Raw genomic sequence first — 20,123 nt, 5'->3', positions numbered from 1 at the left:
TCGGAAGCATGTACAGTGATGGAAAAAGAGGAGCAACTCGAGAGTTGACATAAACGAGAACATATGCTAAGAGTGGCATGTGGAAAATCAGCGTCGATCAAGACATGTAGACCCCCGATGGCCTTTTAGCTGTCCCTGTCAGTCATTTATTATATCTGCATATTATGTTTTCCCTGCCAGATCATTTGTAACTCACATCTTCCACTTGATTGTCCTTTTTTTGAGGTGGTTCCACGTGTCATCATGAGCGCCTGGGTGGTGAACAGAAAAGGGGAGCCGCAGTACTGCCGCCATTTTCTGACCAATAACAGCGTCTCGCAAGGTAAAAAAAACACTGCCGGGTACTGTTAGAAATTATGTTAAATTATTATTATTATTGTTCCTATTATTTTGATGTGTCTGGGATTAGGTTTTTAATGGAGCGCCACTCATTTTAGTGTGTACCAGGCCCAAATTGTGTCACTCATATCTAAAAAAAAAACTGAATATGACAAAGTTTTGCATTCATCCTATTTTTTAAATCCATTTTGCGTCGAGTTAACGAATTCTTCGATTACATGGTGCACATCACAAAATGAACAGTAGAGGGCGCTGCCTCTCCACATTTTGCCTGTTTACGTCTGCTAGCCTTAATGGCAGGTCACACACAACAATAAATCAGCATTATTTGAAGCTATTTAGTCTGAATTGTGAGCATTGCTCACAAATCTGTTGCAAATTTCTGACGCTTTGCTGCATACAAAATAACTCGATGCTAATCAAGTTGTATGTGTTGATGGTTTAGCGTGGAATGTGGAAAATGTAGCTTATAAATAAACGATAACGCAGGTCTTTTTTAAAATAATAAATCTGCCGATAAAAAAAAAGAAAGGCGAGGCAATGATTGCGAGAACGTCTGCACGGTCGGTGTCGGTAGCATGTACACAAACACACGTGCACACGCATACACCAAATGCACGCGCGCGCACAGAAGTGACCAGTCACATTGATGTTCAGATGGCTTTTTTCTTCCAGACTGCACTAATCGATTTACCGACGACATCTGCGGCTGACTTTTTGTGTTTAAACACAACTGTGTCTGTGTGTGCACCACATTATTATGTGTGTGTCTACGTGACTTTATAATTGTTCCCCTGCATCCAATCCTAAATGAAATGGCTTTAATGTGAACTATGCCGTGACCGAGACTAATGTAGAGGGTTCCCAAATAGGAATACTTTCATCATGGTAATGTCTCCGGGATACGCGCGCGCACTCACGCACGCGCACACGCACAAACACGCACTTCCAAATCGCCAAATAAAGACATGCAGGGGGAAGACACAAAAAATGGGTCACTGTTTTGACGCATTGGTGTTTGTTTTATTGTAAAAAAAAAAAGAAAAAATCAAAATAGTATAGAGTCACTCACTCACTCACTCACTCACTCACTCACTCACTCACTCACTCACTCACTCACTCACTCACTCACTCACTCACTCACTCACTCACTCACTCACTCACTCACTCACTCACTCACTCACTCACTCACTCACTCACTCACTCACTCACTCACTCACTCACTCACTCACTCACTCACTCACTCACCCGCCCCAATGGACCCCCGATGCGATCCCAACCTGAATGATGGGAGACATCCAAGTGTGTATTCTTGCGCATCTTCTATAGTCCTTTTAACACGCACGCGCAGGCACACGCGTTCTCACACACGCACTCACGCGATCGTGGGTCCGTGGAGCGTGTGAGAAATCGGCTTACACGCGCTGAGGAGGGGATGTGCGCGCGCGCGCTGTCTGTGGATGTGAGCCCACACCGCACACAGGAGCCAGGTGTCCAGAAGCTCAATTTCCATTTTATTTATTACTTTATTATGATGTATAGAAAAAAAATGACCAAATCATAATTTGAACCGCTACCAAACATGGGGGGACTAGTCGCGTGTTTTTTTATTTATTTAAATAACCAGTTAATACAATGCGCGACAATAATGGACCTTAAAGCGCATGGAGGGATCTTGTGAGAGAACTCAATGGCAGAACTTGAAGTTTGCAGGAATCTCAGTTTGGAAAGGGGTAAGTCAACAGTCTTGTGATTCTGATTCCTAACATTCAAGTGAGTCATGTCGTTCCAGATGTGCGTAAACTCTCCATTGCGCACGCATTGCGCTGTTTTGACTGTTGCTGCGAGTTTGAATTACATAACATGCAACAATGCGACGCCAACTAATGATAGCAAAATATATGTCAGAAAAACGTCCCTTTGGTGCGTGCGTGTCACTAGGGGGCAGGAAAGCCTCAAATTGTCCGCCCACAGGGAGCAGTAAATGATGTTCGAGACTCATTGCTGCATTTTTGGAAGAGGGGGCGGGGGTGTCACGTGACCCATTTCACCATTTAGAACAATAATATAGACTCATCTTTTTTTGCGTGGACCTTCTTTCATTGTTGTTCCAAGGATGGGAGTAGAAAGTCTGATCACCCCCCCCCCCCCCCCACGCAGCAGAAATGGCTTTCCCGTGTAAAATATGCTTGTAAAATGTGTCTCCTCCTCCATTCTGATGATGATGATGATGAATCTCAGCACGTTGCCGCTCTCTCTCATCTCGCTCCGCGTTGCCCCGGGCCAGAGAGAACAGCGAAAAGACACCATCCTCTCTTTCTCGTCTCCTCGCCTCTCGTCTTTTCTTTTGAGTGAATTTCATTCTGTTCTGCTTCCGTACGGAAACGTGTGTTGAATAATGCAAAGACCAACCAACAGCTGGCATTTAATAACCCAATCCGACTATTTTTTTTTTCTCCATACAGTGGCTTGCTTTTAAAATAATGGGATGAATCCTACACGATTACTTTTATTCACAGCAGGTGATGTTTGAAGCCACCAGGCCCCAAATAAATCATCATCAATAAATACAAACGAAGCATTTCCATGAGCAAGCTCCTCACAATTCAAATCCAATGCACGATCCACCTGTTTGAATGGGAGCACTTGTGCTTTGACATCCCCCCCTCACTTCATAACAATCCTCCGAAAACTCGGCCCTGCTTATTAACACATCTCAATCTCCCTCCACGCCTCTTCTGGTGCTCCTGAAGATCAGTCAGTTTGCTTGACAGAGCGACTGCGCTGCCAAAGATACTATATCTCAACGTGCTCACACAGCCAAGCAGCGAGGAAGAAAGAGCAAAAGCTCACAGGGGAAGTCAGCATCAGTATGTGCTGACACACACACATCTGCACGCACATGTACACACGCTATAATGAAGACTTCAGTTCTCTCACTTTGATGTCAGAACTCCTTCACTCATTGGAGCCCCCCCACCAGCATTTCTGCAGCACAGTCGGTATACACATATTATCATGCTGCAATAGTCACGTGTTTTTATTTTATTTTGCGGACTCCCCAAGGGAATCCTAGCAACTCATTTGAAGGATACGCGACTTGAGCGCTTCCTAATTAGCAGAAGTGTGTGTGTGTGTGTATTTTAGCGAGTCATTTCCAACCTTTCATGTCGCAAATGATTGTCAAAAATAATTTTTTTTGTTGTTGACCAAAACAAGACAGACAAAATCAAAATATCAGCCTACGTTTGAATAAAAGTACATCTGCATCTAATACTCAACAACGAGCAGTCTAACCAACTTAAAAAAAAATCCCCCCAAAAATCAGGGCGCTGTCCATGGTTGAAGACCAGTCAACGTGAAGCTAAGTTGTGTGCTTCTACTAAAAATAGTCTTCCAGTTCCATTTAAAAAGTCAGCAGCAACATTTTAAACGTAGGAGGGAAGAATTAAAAAATTATTAAAAAAGATTAAAAAATAGATTCCCGTTCTAATATTAGCTCATCATGACGCAGAATTATCGAATCAGTACGAAAATAGAAAAAAAACAATCATCAGATTAATACTGACCGCCATATGTTGGGGATTCCATCACTGAATATCAACTAGATTTGAACTCATTCACTCCCATTGACAACTATACACGTCAAATATTCATTTTAACAAACCTGGCTTTGAACGAATGAAACACCTGGGAGGGTTTTTTTTTTTTGCAATGCTAGCTCTCATACTGTCTGAATGGAAAAACACCAAAGCAGAAGGCCAACCCTCGGTGTTTCCCCGTGTTTATCCTGACAGAATCCCTCTGCCATCGAAAACATTCGTGTGTGTAACGGACAGATGGGTGACCTCACATATCCCACATGATTATCCCGGTACATTATCATGGCTGTTATGTCACACGGTTGCTCCGGTTGACCTTCTAAGTGCAGTAGACTAGTCCATGTGTGCATTTGCTTCGCTTTATCATCATCTGCTGAACAATAACACTTTAACTGGGACAACCTGAGCTTCAGTCAAGGAGGATGGAGAGGAGAGTGGATGACCAAGAGGAAGGCGTGTGTGTGTGTGTGTGTTCCGGGAAGGAGATGAAGGTGCTGACACACATCAGAGGACGAGGGGAAAGCAGCGGGAGCTCCTCAGTCTCTTTTTGTGCGTTGCGGCAAGGATGCTCGTGTGAAGTGTCTATCAAGCCACAGGCGGCACAACTGACTTTTTGGACAACTTTTTTGGGGTTGTAAACTTTTTTTTTTTTCTCAGGAGGGAACAAAATGGAGGAAATCTATTTTTCACTCTTTGGTCCCAGCGCGTACAAAGGAGCAGCTTCTTTAATTGGCGGCTCTGTGGAGAAATCGGCGGTGTTAACCGTTGCGACTTTGCTGGCGCGCAACGTTGAGAATGTTGCCGGCAACCTGGCTACACCCCCAAAATGCAGATTAACGCTCATGGGTGAGCATGTTAAAATCTCGTTTTGTGCTTTCTGTATTTGTGGACACTCGTGAGTCAAATCTGGATTATTCTGCTGTTCATTCTACTGTGCCGTTTCAAATATTTCACTTCCCTCACTGAGCTATACATTGGTTAAAAATATGACTATATTTTAATGTGTGTTAAAAAAATGAGTAAGAAAATTTTAATTAGAAATAAATATACATCAGCTATTATTCATATCAATATAAATATAGAAAATTCAGACGAAAAATAGAATAAATCAAAATCATAAAATAAATACAATAAAAATAGAAGACTAATACATTTATTTATTATAAATAGAAGATTTGATCAAAAAGAAATATTTTAAACAAATGGCAGAAAAATTGGGCATAGAAGCTAAAAGTAGCTCAAAGATTTCGGAGCTGTCAGGGCTTTTTTGAAACAATTGCAAACGTTGCAATATTATAATTCAAGTCTTTTGCATTCGATTGCATCACACTGCCCATGCGTCTCACAACGCGAGCATCCGGCCGCTCACTTGATATTTTGTTTGCTGTCTACTTCGCTCCAGTCGGATTTAACAGTGTGTATGTTTGCTGACAAACATGTTGCATATTGATAATGTGCTCGGCACGCTGCTGCCGCTGCTATTTAAAACAATAAAGGAAGAAACAGAAGCTCATGTTTATGCATTGGCAGAATCCCCACGACGACGGCGCGGCTCTCGCTTCCCGCCATCTTTGATCCTGCGTGAGGTGAAGAGACGGACGCTCATTAGTTATGCTGGCTGATTTGACGTCCATTCTGCCATCTGTCATGGACATATTTTAAGCTATTTGTTTGTCTGTCAGTCAAAGTTGATGGATTAAAAACAAGGTAGCAAAACTTTGAGTTGGAAAGTTGGAAAGGCTGAACTTTGACCCCAGGTCTCCATCGGTTGATGGAGGTTTTAGTTCACGTGATGAAAAAAAAAATACATCATGTGAAATTTGACCTTAGTGAGCATGCAAAAGATTTTATTGTGATCCCAAATGATGCTAATTGTGTGTGCTAATGTGACACGGCTAATGTGATCTTCTTTGTGTGGATCAGAGAGAGGACAAGCTTTGTTCGATCACATCAATGCTATCCGCTCTCCTATTAAAATATGTTTGAATTTGCCGCTTCAAAGCTTTCATGTGCTATTTACTCCCAGGGTCGGTAAAAGTCGTCTTATATGTCGACGTTAGACATCAAGATGGCAAACTGTCTGCACATGTACGCCTTCTTCTCGATGGGATAAATCAATGCCTACTTGAACATTCTCTTTCATCCTCCCAAAAAAATATTTAAACACGGAGGAAATTTTACCGTTCTCCAGCGATGGCGGTGTGAGTTCATTTTTGCCCCCGCCGATGTTACATAATTGAACGTTGCACCAGACTCGTGCAGTTTATAGCCTGAAGCCAACCGAGATACGACACCCAGAAGAATACGTCGTCTCTCTCTCTCTCTGGATCCGGGGAGTTTAGATTTTAGATCAATAACACGACATTTTCATTTTTCCCGCGGTTAGGAGCCATCTGTTAATGAAGCCGCGGGCTTGAGAAGATTGAGCGAGATAAATAACGCACACTCCGCCTATTTTCTTGTCTCTGATTAATTCGTTTTGTGTGTCTGTGTCTTGATCATCCTATTATTTTCCTAAAAGCTTCTAACCATTATCCGCCCAACATTGTTTTAGCTGATGGAAGATAGCCACGCTAATGCTGCAAATATTTGACTCGTCACTCAGTTTGTGAAGTTTGCTTTCTTATAAATCTTATCTCTCCGAGGACTCGACTACCAAAGTTTCCACGTGTTCCACATAACCTACATTTTTATCCATGAAAAGAACAAAAAAACACCCCAGTTACATAATACAGACTACGGCTCTTGAAGTATTGCCGTACTCTTGTCAGTCTTCCCGCTGCACCATTCTCTTTATTTTTTTAATTTATTCTTTTGGAACCCATCCTCTGTTTTTGTGCTCAGGCCAACGCGATAAGAGTATTAACTTGGCGCCGACCATTGGAATCTTGTTGTTTTAATTTCATAGATGGTGTTTTGTCGTCTGTTTCATTGGTGGTCCTTCAATACACCTTGTGGATTTTTTATTTTTTTTTAAAGTCTAATAAATGCCTTTGTTTACGTAAGAACTGTGTACATAGACGAATAGTTTATCATCTTTTGTAAGTGCTTTGCTGCCATCTTGTGGTGTTCATATGCAATTGCAAACATACGGAATGCATATACTGTAATGTATGCCGCTATAGGTGCTACTCTTTTGGTTAGCAACAGTCGGTTTAGCCGAACTGTCTCAAACAGAATTTTTCCGTTGGATGCACAGGTGTACCTAAAAGAACATTCGCTCCATCCAATGTATTGAATGAAGCTGAGACGTTTTGCTTCCTCCTGCCCGGCGATGTTCTTCCTGTGCATCAATGACTCTGTGTCTCGCTTCTATGAGCTGCTTTCAGGGCTTCCTCTCGGTGGCCAGATAGACGGCCTTGTGTCCACACACAGCAGCGTCTCTGTGTGAGCGTCACACTCTGACCTGGCCCACGTGGAGTGAGACCAATTCAAAGACAAATAAAGAACACACACCTGCACCTTTTGTGTCTTACAGTCATTCACCACTCATTTTTTTTCTCATTTTATTTTGATAAAAATACATATGTTTGTTTCTTCTCTCCAGTGGAGCGATGCATGAGTGTGATGCAGTCCGGGACACAGATGGTGAAGCTGAAGGCGGCATCCAAAGGGCTTGTGAGGCTCTTTTACCTGGATGAGCATCGCTCCTGCATCCGCTGGAAGCCGTCACGCAAGAGCGAGAAAGCCAAAAGTACGTTTGCATAACACGCTCGGACGAACGCCGACGTACATGGCACAGTCGGGGTATAGTATTTATTCATAGGGGATTTAAAAATACATAAAGGAAATGGAAAGAAAATGAAATAGAAATTCAATAATAATCAAAATAAATCAAATTAAAAATTAAATCAAATATATGTAATAAGTGATGTCATCCTGAAATGGCAGACAAGTTGTGTGAGTGTGTGCGTGTGCGAGTGATCTTCACTGCTTCCACCGAGAGGATTATTTTGTTCTCTTCAACATCAACCCACAGAGACGCCTATGGGTGTGTACAAACATGTTGAAAAATGACACAGTTTACCACTGTCAGCGTTCGATAAGCCTCTTAAATATGTCTACTAGGCGCCGTTATGAAACACACACTCGTGCCCTGTCCGCTCCAAAAATGTGTGCGTGGGATGTAAAATGATGCAGCCGTATTGTTGCTGTCAGCCAAGATGGAATTTTGGAGATGAGAATCTTCCAGGGGAGGGGTCGGGGTTGGGAAATAATTCCACAATGGATGGTGACAAAAACATTTTGGCTCAAAATCAAATCAAGGAGCTTTATAGGGTGCATCCAATATGGCCGAACAATAAAAAGAAAAAGGGCTTTACTGGATTTGAATTCATTTTTTTCCCTTTCTATAATCAGGCCAAGTGGAGGGTACAGTTACACAACCAATTGTGATTATTTAGCGTGATTAGCTGAGTGGTCTTCATTTTCTTTTTTGCCTTCCCTCTCCCTTCCCGCCAGTCACCATCGACTCGCTGTACAAAGTGACAGAGGGCGTTCAGTCGGACATCTTTCACCGGCATCCCGAGGGCAGCTTGGACCCGGCGTGCTGCTTCACCGTCTACCATGGCAACCACATGGAGTCACTGGACCTGGTCACGTCCAACCCGGACGAAGCTCGGACTTGGGTCACGGGCCTCCGTTACCTGATGGCCGGCATCAGTGACGAGGACTCTCTCGCCAAACGGCAGCGCACCCACGACCAATATCCTTTTTACGTCAATTTACCTGAGATGATTTGATTGTCGATAGGTGCTGCTGTTTTGGTTAGCAATAGATTTCAAATAGGGGGGCGGGGGGAATGTATTCAACCTTTGGAAAAATCTCCTTAACGTTCGTGTGAGGTGACGTGGATGAAGCAGACGTTTGAGGAAGCCGACAAGAACGGTGACGGCCTGCTGAACATCGACGAGATCTACCAACTCCTCCACAAGCTCAACGTCAATCTCCCGAGGAGGAAAGTCAAGCAAATGTTCCAGGTGTGAGGAAAAACACAGTCAACCTCATTCTATCAAATTCGGAGTCGGTGTACCTAATGAAATGACTTGGCTATAGACCATTACCGGATTAAATAATGACAGTTCTAGGTCAATACGCTCACCTTTCTTTTGGGTGTGGCGGTACGTTCAACACGCATGAGCGATTTTATGGTCTTAGGTGAGATAAAAAGTTTTATGTGAGGGGAAAAAGGCGAAAAGTAGTAGAAGAGTGTTAATTTTTAAAGGTGAAGTCACACTAGGCTAATGTCAAAGCTCCACGTGGGACATTAGTGATGTTTCTGAAGAGGATCACGCAGTGCTCCAGTGCAATGCTAATGACCATCAATGTCTCACTTTATTAGGAACTCAAGCGGAACGCCTAACAGATCATTGCGCTTTTCGTCATCGGTATTTTTTTTTCCCCCCCGACAGTCTTCAATGATTTGTGACATCACTTTGGCTTGGCGGTTTAAAAGCCTCACTTCTTGCCTGGAAAAAAAAATGATGGCATCAAAATAATTTATCGCCCAGTAATGAAAGGAACGAGGACGCTTCCATTTAGAGCCTCACCAAAATGATTTTTATTTCACGGAAACCAGATGAAGAATTTCTTCCTATTTTCCCATAAAGCTCAGTGAATGCCGAAGGCCTAAACATTTTTGTAGAAGGCCATCATGTGAATTCTCTCGGCGAGCTCATTCAGGGTTGTCGTGTGATGGAGGGATTAGCCGCCGTTATTAGATCTCCCGCCCCGTGAGATCCAGGTGATATGAGGCGGTCGTCGGCGGCGGCGAGCTGTCATCGAAGGTGGCGGACTGGAACGAGCAATGAGGCGTACTGAAGGGTGTCCTTAGGCAGCGTGCGTGGTGATATGAAAGGAAATCTCAAATAGTTTTTATACACACAGAAAAGGTGTGTTCTCAATGGTTGACATTTGTGAAAAGGGCAGAATGTAGATAAAATTAATTTCATACACTGGAAATAAAGGTTTTCCAAACTGAGGGTTGGGGCCCACATTGGGTCCCTGAATTAATTTTTCAAGAACGCTTAGTAGAATTCATTTAAAAAAAAAAAAATGATGCTGAGGCATAGAAATGATTTATTGCCGATAACGGCAAGCTTGTTGGTGATTATGTTCTCATTTTGAAAAAAATTAGACATCTGGAAAGCTTTCATTGAGTCCTTTGATTTGATATGTCACTCAATGTGGTTTGGTCCAAATTGATTTTTGACTGTGCAGTTGGCGGCTTAAATAAAATCTATTAATTTATTCTACATATTTGGACTTGCTGCTACTTGACTAAACTAGCATAACCTTGAAACGTTTGACCGACGTGACTTTTTTCCCGCCCTCAGGAAGCAGACACAGACGATCAGCAGGGTACGCTTACGTACGACGAGTTTGCCGTTTTCTACAGGATGATGTCCATGCGACGGGACCTCTTCCTGCTCATGATGGCCTACAGCGACAGGAAGGACCACCTGACGGCCGACGAGCTGGCCAACATGTTGCGCTCTGAGCAGAAGGTGAGCAAGAATCAACAATTGAGCCCAAATTGAAACATGTTGCTAACCAAAACAGCAGCTGATGAATCTTGCATTTTGGTTTGCAGATGGTAAACGTGACTCCGGAGTACGTGGCAGAAATTATTGACAAGTTTGAAATATCAGATGAGAACAAACAAAACAGTGTCATGGGGATTGAAGGTGAATCTTGTATTATTTTGACGTACCGTATTTTCTGCACTATAAGGCGCACCTAAAAACCTCCAATTTTCTCAAAAGCAGCCTTATAATCCGGTGCGCCTTAGATATGGACCAATATTGAGCCACTACAGCAGGCGTGTCCAAAGTCCGACCCAAATGTATATATCTTATATATGGACAAAGTTTTAAAATGGGCCATTCATTGAAGGTGCGCCTTATAATCCGGTGCGCCTTATAGTGCGGAAAATACGGTATTCATATTTTTGCGTACAAAAACTGCTTGGAAAAGGGCGTTGGGCACGTTGACGTTTTACCAGTATGCTTGCCCGTAAATAATTCGTTCTTCAGCGAGCATTCGCCCCACCCTTCAGTGTCACGGCGAGTGCCGGCTGAAGACGGGCGACGGAGCAAAGAGGCGTGAGAAAATTGGGAAGTCAGAATGCGGCACGACAGGCGACGCGAGGAGGTGTAGGAGCGAGACTAATGTCATTGTTGCTCATGTAGGAGTCTGACTGCTAATGCCTGCGGGTCTTCAACATGCTCCTCTGCGACCAAAATAAACTTTGACCACTAAGATTTTCAAATATTAGACAGAAGCCTGACAAGATTGATGTCTAGTATTTTTTTTCCTTCCTCCCAACATTTTGGAAAAGCCACAGTTGGCTGTCCACATGAGCTGATTCTTGCTATTCCTGTCTCATTCTATTCACCTCCCTCTCCGGATGAAGATATGTCACTTCTGCACTACGCCGCATTTGGACAGGAATGATTAATATTCTCCGTTACTGTAGTGCTCCTCAATCAAGAGCTCATCGACCGGTTCAGATAAATTTAGATTTTTTTTTTTTTTTTTGTGGGAGCGGAACATTTACTATGTCCTCATCAAAAATATACATCACCCATCCTCCATACCTATAAATAAATAAATAAATAAATAAATAAATAAATAAATAAATAAATAAATAAATAAATAAATAAATAAATAAATAAATAAATAAATAAATAAATAAATAAATAAATAAATAAATAAATAAATAAATAAATAAATAAATAAATAAATAAATAAATAAATAAATAAATATTAATGAAATTTGATGATTTGAAAGTTTCTTCCATCCAGGTAAACGACAATTTAAAAAAAGTTAACGTTCAATGTTGAGAGAAAAAAATGTTGGTGGGATATTGTGAGGAAAAAAACGTTACAAGAAAAATTAACATGACCAAAATCCAATATTAAAGTGGGATTATTGTTTTAAAAATTTAATAAATCTGAAAAGACTCTGGAGTATTATGAAGAAATATTTTAAATGAAAGAAAAAAATACAGTCATTTTGATTTTTGGTTTTGTTTTCCTCCCTGTAGGTTTCACGAGCTTCATGCGCAGTCCGACGTGCGACATTTTCAACCCGCTGCACAACGAGGTGAACCAGGACATGGACCAGCCTCTGTGCAACTATTTCATCGCCTCCTCTCACAACACGTATCTGACCGGGGACCAGTTGCTGTCGCATTCCAAGACCGACATGTACGCCTGGGTTCTCCAATCCGGCTGTCGCTGCGTGGAAGGTTCGTGGGCGTGGCTCAGTGATGTCACAGAATCCTTTTTATCAAATCCCACCAACATGTCTTGATTCAACGCATCATCTCATATCAGCCCTTTTGATCCACGAGGTGTGTTTTGCCTTCCCTCTCTCCGCAGTGGACTGTTGGGACGGTCCAGATGGTGAGCCGATGGTCCAGCACGGCTACACGCTGACTTCCAAGATCACCTTCAAGTCCGTCATCGAAACCATCAACAAATACGCCTTCGTCAATAACCAGTGAGCCAGACCGTGACATTTAATTATTCCCCAAACAACAGTGACATTCTGTCCACAAACATTCCAATTCCAAATGTGCTTCATTGCATTATTGAGCGTGCTCACTCGATCCACTTTAGTGAGTTTATGAAATAATCTTGCAAAAATAATGCTGCATTTATATAAAAGCAAGCGGCCGTCATCGATTCAAAAGCCGTTTAATGTCTAACGTTGGCTTTCGTGATTTTTGGCCATCATTAACATCGAAGTGAACCATCTGCTCATCAGAGTTTCCTCACAGGAGAGTCCAACGCCACCTCAACAAAACCATTTCTCTACCAGTGGCTCTTTTTATAAAGCTATTTATTTCCTTGAAAGCCACTGGCAGGCCGCACGGCAACGGATTCAAGCGGTGTAATTAAGTCTCAAGTGGAGTTTCAATTTGGCAGCAGCTTGTTGGAGCAAAAATAGAATTGCATCGAGTTTGTTCGCCCGCTTGGCTATTATTTAGATCAATTGTCAGCTTGTTCTGTCTTCTCTGCGGCATTGCGTTGAGTGTCTAATTAATTGGACTGAGTGTTCCTTTTGCTTGTAGCTCATAATGCATGAAGCTAACGGTCTTGTAGTGTTCTCTAAGCAGGAAAGAGGTGGTGGTTCTTCACTGCTCACTTTTCTCTTACTCAGTATATGTTGATATGCGGCAGGTACCCGGTGCTTTTGTCCATTGAGAACCACTGCAGCATCCAGCAGCAGAAGAAGATCGCTCAGTATTTGAGGGAAGTGTTTGGTGACAAGCTGGACGTCGGGCATGTGCTCACTAGAGAGTCCAAGACGTTACCTAGCCCTCAGAGTCTGCAAGGCAAGATTCTTATTAAAGTAAGTCAAAACCATTCAAGCTAAAAAAAAACCACGCATTTTTCTCTTTTTTTTTTTTAAATGTTTTCTTAATTTTCTTTTTTTAAATTTTTTATTTGTTTATTTTTATTTGTATTTTTTACTTTTTTTATTTATCTCTGAGCGCATGATGAGACATTCTGAAATCCATTTCTATGTAATTTGAAAAAAATATTACGAGCAATTCTTTTTTTTAAATTTTTATTTGTTTATTCTTATTTGTATTTTTTATTTTTTTAAATTTTAATTATAATTTTACTTATCTCTGAGCGCATGATGAGACTGCTAAAATATTCTGAAATCCATTTCTATGTAATTTGAAGAAGAGCAATTCTTCGTATGAATCCCATTTCATGAACACAGTTATCAACACTGGTGCAGATTATCTGGTATTTATTTAATTATTCTGCTTTGGCAATGTTTGACATGCTAATTAAAATGATTATTAACAAAATAATAGAATTTAGGATGACATTAATTAGCTGTGCTCAATTTACTTCATAATACGAAGAAAAGGAGCCAATGAGTTTTAAACAGAGAGCCAGTTCTCAAAAAGATTCGCTGGATTTAATACAAAATATTTGAATAAATCACCGTTTTAACAATACACATGATGATATACTAAATATTTAAAAATATCTCATATTGACGGTGATCTCTTTTACGACACTGACGCGTTCAGATAAAAAGCAGCAATATATCCGTGAAAAAAAAAAAAGTCCTTAATAGGAGCGTCGCATAAATAATAAAACTGTTCATTAAGTGGAAATGAAAGATTCCGTTGACAAAATCCCGTCGGTGCAAAAGTACATCTCAGTGCTCGTTACTTTATATCAAAATAACGGAAATCTCATTCGATTGTCGTTTGACTCACAGCGGCCATTTTCCATTTTGGTGCCACAAAAAAAAAAAAAACATTTTTGCTCATAAAAACGGAGAGAGAGAGTTTTCTAGTATTTTCTGAGTGGTTTCTGTGAGCTTTCATCTCAGAGCAAAGAGTCAAACAGCCTTATTGATTATCCCACAAAGCCTTTGAGTCGCCTTTAAACTCCTCAGCAGCTTCCAAGAGTACGAAAAATGGCAAATAAGGAGAAGAGTGCTAATAAAACGTGCGTCTGCGAAGCCGCCGTGTCAACTGCAGAGGGCTGAAAGTCGGCCATTGATTTTTTTTTCTCTTTTGTGGAGGAGCTCAGAAAATCTGCCTCCTCCCACTCACACCCTCGCTAATGGGCTCCCGCTCGACCGGAAGAGCCTCTCTCGGGGAGCTTTTCTGAGAGTTGGCGGGAGTTCGTACATTTATGTTGATGTGGAGGAATATGTCCATGTCGGGGAAAAGGATTGCATGAGTCATTTGGAGGAGTACACCTCCTCTGTTTAGTTGTGTTTATTTTTTTGCGCTGTTATTTTTAGAACAGGGGTCACCCTGGAGGTCATGTCATTTTTTCCATGATCATGTGACTATTTTGTGGCAAATATTTTGTTAAGGTCAAGTTTTATTATTTTATTTTAGTCTATTATTCTATTATTTTATTCTTTTCTTTTATTCTTTTCTTATTTTCATATTTCTTTTTTTTTTTTCCTGAACAGGTGTTTTGAAATGCTAATTCTGGTTCTTTCCCTTGGACTGCGTTCAGGGCAAGCGCCTGCCCGCATATCTGTCCGCCGACGCCGAGGAAGGCGAGGTGTCCGATGACGACAGCGCCGACGAAATTGAGGATGACTTCAAGCTAAAGAACAGCAACGTGAGGAGAAAAAAAATCCAGATTTTCTTTTTTAAACTTCAGCTCAGTGAGCCCCCCCAAAAATGCGCTTTAGCAATTTTTTACTGTTAAAAAATGGCACCCCTTCTTCAACGTCCTTATTAATATGACAAAAAGCAGGACAGCGCTCCAATTATTGGTCACATGGTTCCCTTGTGTGACTAAATACGGCAGCGTGCCGCCATTTCTAGCTGGAGGCGCGTGGGCCGCAGATGCCACTTTGGATGAGCCGAGTCCTTTTTTAAAGGGGCGGTAGCGGGTTTCTACTGACGCAGGGCTTTTTATTTATGTTGGAATATAGGGTGCTCATTAAAACCGCAAACAGATAAGCATTCTGGGCTGTGGACTATAAAAAGTTAATGCCAGCGGCTTGCAATACGTGATAATTACTTCCTTCCTTCTTTCCCGTGTAATAAAATTGTATTTTAAATCGCTTCCGAGTGCAGTGTTGGGAAGGCGCAGTAATGAATTTAGATGATGGCGATAAATAGCGAGGAGGCCAATTGGGGAGTTGATGGTTGAGGAGCAGGAGCACCTGCAGACATCTATAAGCAAAAAAACATCTTTCTATTTTTTTGAGATAACAGTTGCTCGACATTTTCCAAGAAACAAATCCAGTTGAAGTTGCAGATTTCATCCATTTTTAATCGTTTACAAGTATAGGCTATTTTACTTCATGACTTACCAGGTGCCAATGTGTGTTGGTGTGGTAAAATAGCTTGAATCCTTGAAATCTGAACTTTAAATATAACTTGGAAAAACAGTTAAAATTGTAAGAAGATATAAAATATATAATATTATAAATAGTAAGAATGATAAGATAAAAATATACTAAAATTATAGCAATTAAAAATAACTCAAATAGATAAAGTATGAGAAGTTGATCTTGAATTCTATTAAATCACTTTTTTTTTCAGATTAGGACAAATATGCGTCTTTGAGTTTTGTTATATTATCTTTGTCTTTATGTTTCTACAACCTTATTGTGTAAATATTGATTTGAAGCAATCACACTCTCGGACACTGATGCTAATAACCCTTAGCATGTCAATGGGATTTCTCATCAACTTTAGCATCAGCACAAAAACAAAACCTTTATTGTATTTAAATACAAAATCAGTCATTATTTTTGTTGTATGTTCCGTTTTACTGTCAACTCCAACTGAGGTGACATTAATCATCTGAAGAGAAGCTGAGTGACGGCAAAATGAGCCAAGTCAATTGCTGAGTCAGCCATCAATTTTCGGTTCTTGCAGGGGAACGGTCAGCATCATCAAGTGGAGTCTCACATCAGGAAGAAGCTGGACTCCCTCCTGAAGGAGTCTCGTATCGGCGACAAGGAAGACACCGACAGCTTCAGTATCGGAGCTCTGCTGAGGGCCACGCACCAGGGCCTTCAGAAGAACCTCCGTCAGGTACACTGCAGAACCCAGCGACGCTCGGAAACAGTCCAAAATGGCGGCGACGGGAAAATAGTCATCTCTGACCTCAATGCACGGGCGCCGTGTCATGTAACGTGTCAGAACGGCTCCAAAGTGATGAAAAACTCAAATTCTGAAGTTGCTTTACTTAATATTTCATCTCCTCCTACTTTGCTTCTTGTGCTATTTTTAGAAGCTAGTGTTTCCTGAATGCTGTTCGAACATAAAAGCTGCCTTTTTTCTTTCTCACGGTTACAAAGCAGGGCAAAAATGTTGCCTTTCCCTCAAGGAGGTTCACTTAATAGTTTTTCAGAGGCCCAAAATCGAGGGTCAAAGGTTAATATCATAAGCTAGATCATTTTGACATGAAGGGAATCACTGTTTTTCTGTCACATAAGTAAACCCGCGTGATTTGCCTTTGACTCTCCTCCCGCTGTGTGTTGCAGAGCTCCAGAGGGGTTCTGAAAAAATCTCAAAGCCGATCCTTCATCACCACACTCAAACAGAAGGTGGGCTTCATCCGGGAAGGCAACCTAGTATAGCTTCATCTTTTTATCCACCGGCCTTATATGTAATTCTATACACAAGGAGCACATATAGAAAATAAATTATTCATATCTGCAGGATTTCAGATGTTCTCCTAAAGCCGTTTCAGTTTTTTAGACTTGTGTTATGAATCCATCAAAGGTATTGTATCATTGTTTGTGTAAAAAAAAACACTGTGTCATGCCTACACAAGATGTTTAGATTTTTGTTGTTCTAAAAATGCCACTGGAGATGCATCATTTGCATCCTCCCCCGCATGTTCACGTGTGTGCGTGCACGCATCGCTGCACGTAAGGTGCTTCCACTCTGTCGTAATCGCTGTGAACCTGCTCCTCTTCTCAAGTGGACTCACACACACACACACACACACACACACACACACACACACACACACACAGTCAACATGCCATTCTGTAGAAGCGCATGGGGATATGCGTCAACCGGATTTTTTTTCCGTTTTGTCCAGAGGCACTCCAAATCACGGCTGACGTGTCAAAGTGGGGAGAAGGAGGAGGACGAGCAGGAGACGTCCACAAGGGACAATGGAGGACAGTTTAACAGGTCAACTTGCTAAAAACACTCCCACATAGCACACACAAGGTTTGATGAAAGATTCAAGCAAAATAAAAAGAAAAAAAAACTATAAAATGCTTGATAGACAAGTATTATGAAGGATAAAAATTATATAAAAGGAAAACATGAACAAAATACATAAAAAATTCAAATGGAATAAAAAAACAATGACAAATATACCAGACAGAAATACATAAGGAGTTTGTGAAAAATACATCAATAGAGAAAAAAATGACAGCATTTATACAATTATAGAACATGTGGAAATCTTAATATAATGTAAACAAATAATTAAAATGAATAAAAGGGCCAGTTTTCCTATACCGACTGTATTAAAATAAATATTGTATATTAAACTAAAAATACCCTCATAATTTTTCTCAATTAATCACCTATGCATGCTCTGACTGTTCTGTCATTTTGTGGTAGGGGAGGACGGAAGAGGAAGACCATGAAGCTGAGTCGGGATCTATCCAACTTGGTGGTGTTCACCAACTCTGTGGCCTCGCACGAGTGTCTCAATGAAGGTGCAAATTCATGCGCGGCTCAAATCCGCCGCAGCTGCAATTTCAAATCCCATTTTTGGAAACACGCCTCATCCGTGTTTGTCTTCAGGTACGCCCGGTGACGTCCTGTCATTCAGCGAGACCAGAGCCCAATCGCTGGTCAATCACCGAGCCGAGCACTTCCTGGCTTTCAATCAGAGGCAGCTGTCGCGGATCTATCCCTCGGCTTACCGCATCGACTCGTCCAATTTTAATCCCCAGTTCTACTGGAACGTCGGCTGTCAACTGGGTAAGCGCGTCTTTCTGCGCCTCTGGTGACAATAAAAATCCATACAACCCGGCGGGTTGCTAAAAAAGCTTTTTTGACCTCTCTCTCATCAAGTTCATCCCAAACTTTTTTTTCAATTCGATTCTTCCATGTGAATCTCAATCAAGCCAAACAATCCTTGTGTAGTCAGTGCAGCAAGGCCCAAGTTAATTACAAACATGATTGCTTGAGAGAGTAGCAAAGGCTAATAAGCAAACAAGCCTCTTACTTCCTTCGATAGACCTCATGAATCCCAAATATGTCAGGAAAGAAATTTCATGGAGCTCGAATACATCCAGCGGTGATGACGTATTTGCCTTTCAGTGGCGCTTAACTACCAGACGGAAGGCCGAATGATGCAGCTCAACAGGTCAAAGTTCATGGTCAACGGAGGTAGCGGCTACGTCCTGAAGCCGCCGCCCATGTGCAAAGGTAACAACCTACACTGGAACCTCACATTTTGTCATCCATCCATCCATCCATCCATCCATCCATCCATCGAGTCACAAAACCATCAGACTAAAACCAAATCGTACGAAAACAGAAGCAAAAGTTTCCATGATTATAATTTAAATCCAATCTTGACTTTCCACAACTCTCCACATGTAAGTGAAATAGAATCGCCGCAACTCTACTTAAAACGTCATTAAGGGGATTTAATGGGTAGTTTACAGTGGGGAATAACACTTAATGTTTCCTTTACTTGACAACAAAGCAAAGGGGTGCTTAACCTTGGGTGACTGGTTCATGATGCGGCGTTTACTGCCTCGTAACTTTGCCGTAGTGTATTTTGTATGTCGGCTTTCTGTATTTAACCCAAGAGGAAAAAAAAAAACCAAGAAGCCTCAGCAGTGCTATTGAGTGATAACGTTCACATCAAAGCTGTGATGTTTCACATTCCCTGCAGGCACTTTCAACCCATTCAACGATGACCCACTTCCGGCATGCCCCAAGAAGCAGCTCGTTCTTAAGGTCATTAGCGGACAGCATTTGCCCAAACCGCCGGATTCCATGCTAGGGGACCGAGGAGAGGTACCAAAAAAAAAATTGCAATAGATTAGACACACTGGTCTTGTTAAACTGTCATTGTTTTTTCAGATCATTGATCCATTTGTGGAAGTGGAGATTATCGGTCTGCCCATCGACTGCTGCAAGGAGCAAACACGCGTTGTTGATGACAATGGTAAGGAAAAAAAAATGTCGGTGTGATCAGAAAAATCAGAACAGCACTTGATTTTGGATGGACTTGTTCGACTCTCCTGAGGTTTCAACCCTGTGTGGGAGGAGACGCTGTCCTTCACGCTGCACATGGCCGAGGTGGCCTTGGTGCGCTTCCTGGTGTGGGATCACGACCCAATCGGTCGAGACTTCATCGGCCAGCGGACGGTTGCCTTCAGCAGCCTCATGCCCGGTTCGTGCGCACATTCCATCGCCGGCTCGGATTTAGAACCCAATTAGACAGACCCGACAAGACACGTTGTCACATCTGAACAAATGTCTTCTTATTTCGTGACAGCTTTCACGGCCCTCGGCCGCGGTTTTGTGTCAAGTCGGTTTTGACTCGAAAAAAATCTCTCGCCAGGTTACAGACACGTCTACCTAGAGGGCCTGACCGAGGCGTCCATCTTTGTGCATGTGTCGGTGCACGACGTCTACGGCAAAGTGAGTATCCCGCCGCCCTCGTCTGACT

At 41.8% G+C, this 20,123-nt stretch overlaps 1 protein-coding gene across 1 annotated transcript in view; it reads left to right on the top strand.

Annotated features, from left to right (window-relative positions):
- plch1 (phospholipase C, eta 1) overlaps positions 1 to 20,123 on the top strand; it is a 29,145-nt gene that overhangs the window by 2,831 nt on the left and 6,191 nt on the right. Inside the window, exons 2-21 of the mRNA XM_061282003.1 lie at positions 226 to 322; positions 7,489 to 7,635; positions 8,403 to 8,646; positions 8,791 to 8,920; positions 10,277 to 10,447; positions 10,534 to 10,627; positions 11,990 to 12,193; positions 12,327 to 12,447; positions 13,131 to 13,302; positions 14,955 to 15,062; positions 16,337 to 16,495; positions 16,948 to 17,010; positions 17,514 to 17,608; positions 18,050 to 18,147; positions 18,236 to 18,415; positions 18,758 to 18,865; positions 19,341 to 19,465; positions 19,532 to 19,616; positions 19,698 to 19,844; positions 20,016 to 20,095. Of these exons, the coding sequence (XP_061137987.1) occupies positions 244 to 322; positions 7,489 to 7,635; positions 8,403 to 8,646; positions 8,791 to 8,920; positions 10,277 to 10,447; positions 10,534 to 10,627; positions 11,990 to 12,193; positions 12,327 to 12,447; positions 13,131 to 13,302; positions 14,955 to 15,062; positions 16,337 to 16,495; positions 16,948 to 17,010; positions 17,514 to 17,608; positions 18,050 to 18,147; positions 18,236 to 18,415; positions 18,758 to 18,865; positions 19,341 to 19,465; positions 19,532 to 19,616; positions 19,698 to 19,844; positions 20,016 to 20,095 (2,610 nt within the window). The 5' untranslated portion in view covers positions 226 to 243. The remainder of the gene's footprint in view (positions 1 to 225; positions 323 to 7,488; positions 7,636 to 8,402; positions 8,647 to 8,790; positions 8,921 to 10,276; positions 10,448 to 10,533; positions 10,628 to 11,989; positions 12,194 to 12,326; positions 12,448 to 13,130; positions 13,303 to 14,954; positions 15,063 to 16,336; positions 16,496 to 16,947; positions 17,011 to 17,513; positions 17,609 to 18,049; positions 18,148 to 18,235; positions 18,416 to 18,757; positions 18,866 to 19,340; positions 19,466 to 19,531; positions 19,617 to 19,697; positions 19,845 to 20,015; positions 20,096 to 20,123) is intronic.

Source organism: Syngnathus typhle, linkage group LG6 (assembly GCF_033458585.1).
Source record: "Syngnathus typhle isolate RoL2023-S1 ecotype Sweden linkage group LG6, RoL_Styp_1.0, whole genome shotgun sequence".
Lineage (NCBI taxonomy): Eukaryota > Metazoa > Chordata > Actinopteri > Syngnathiformes > Syngnathidae > Syngnathus > Syngnathus typhle.
The sequence above is the reverse complement of the archived record's forward strand: the minus strand, read 5'-3'. Positions and strand labels throughout refer to the sequence as shown.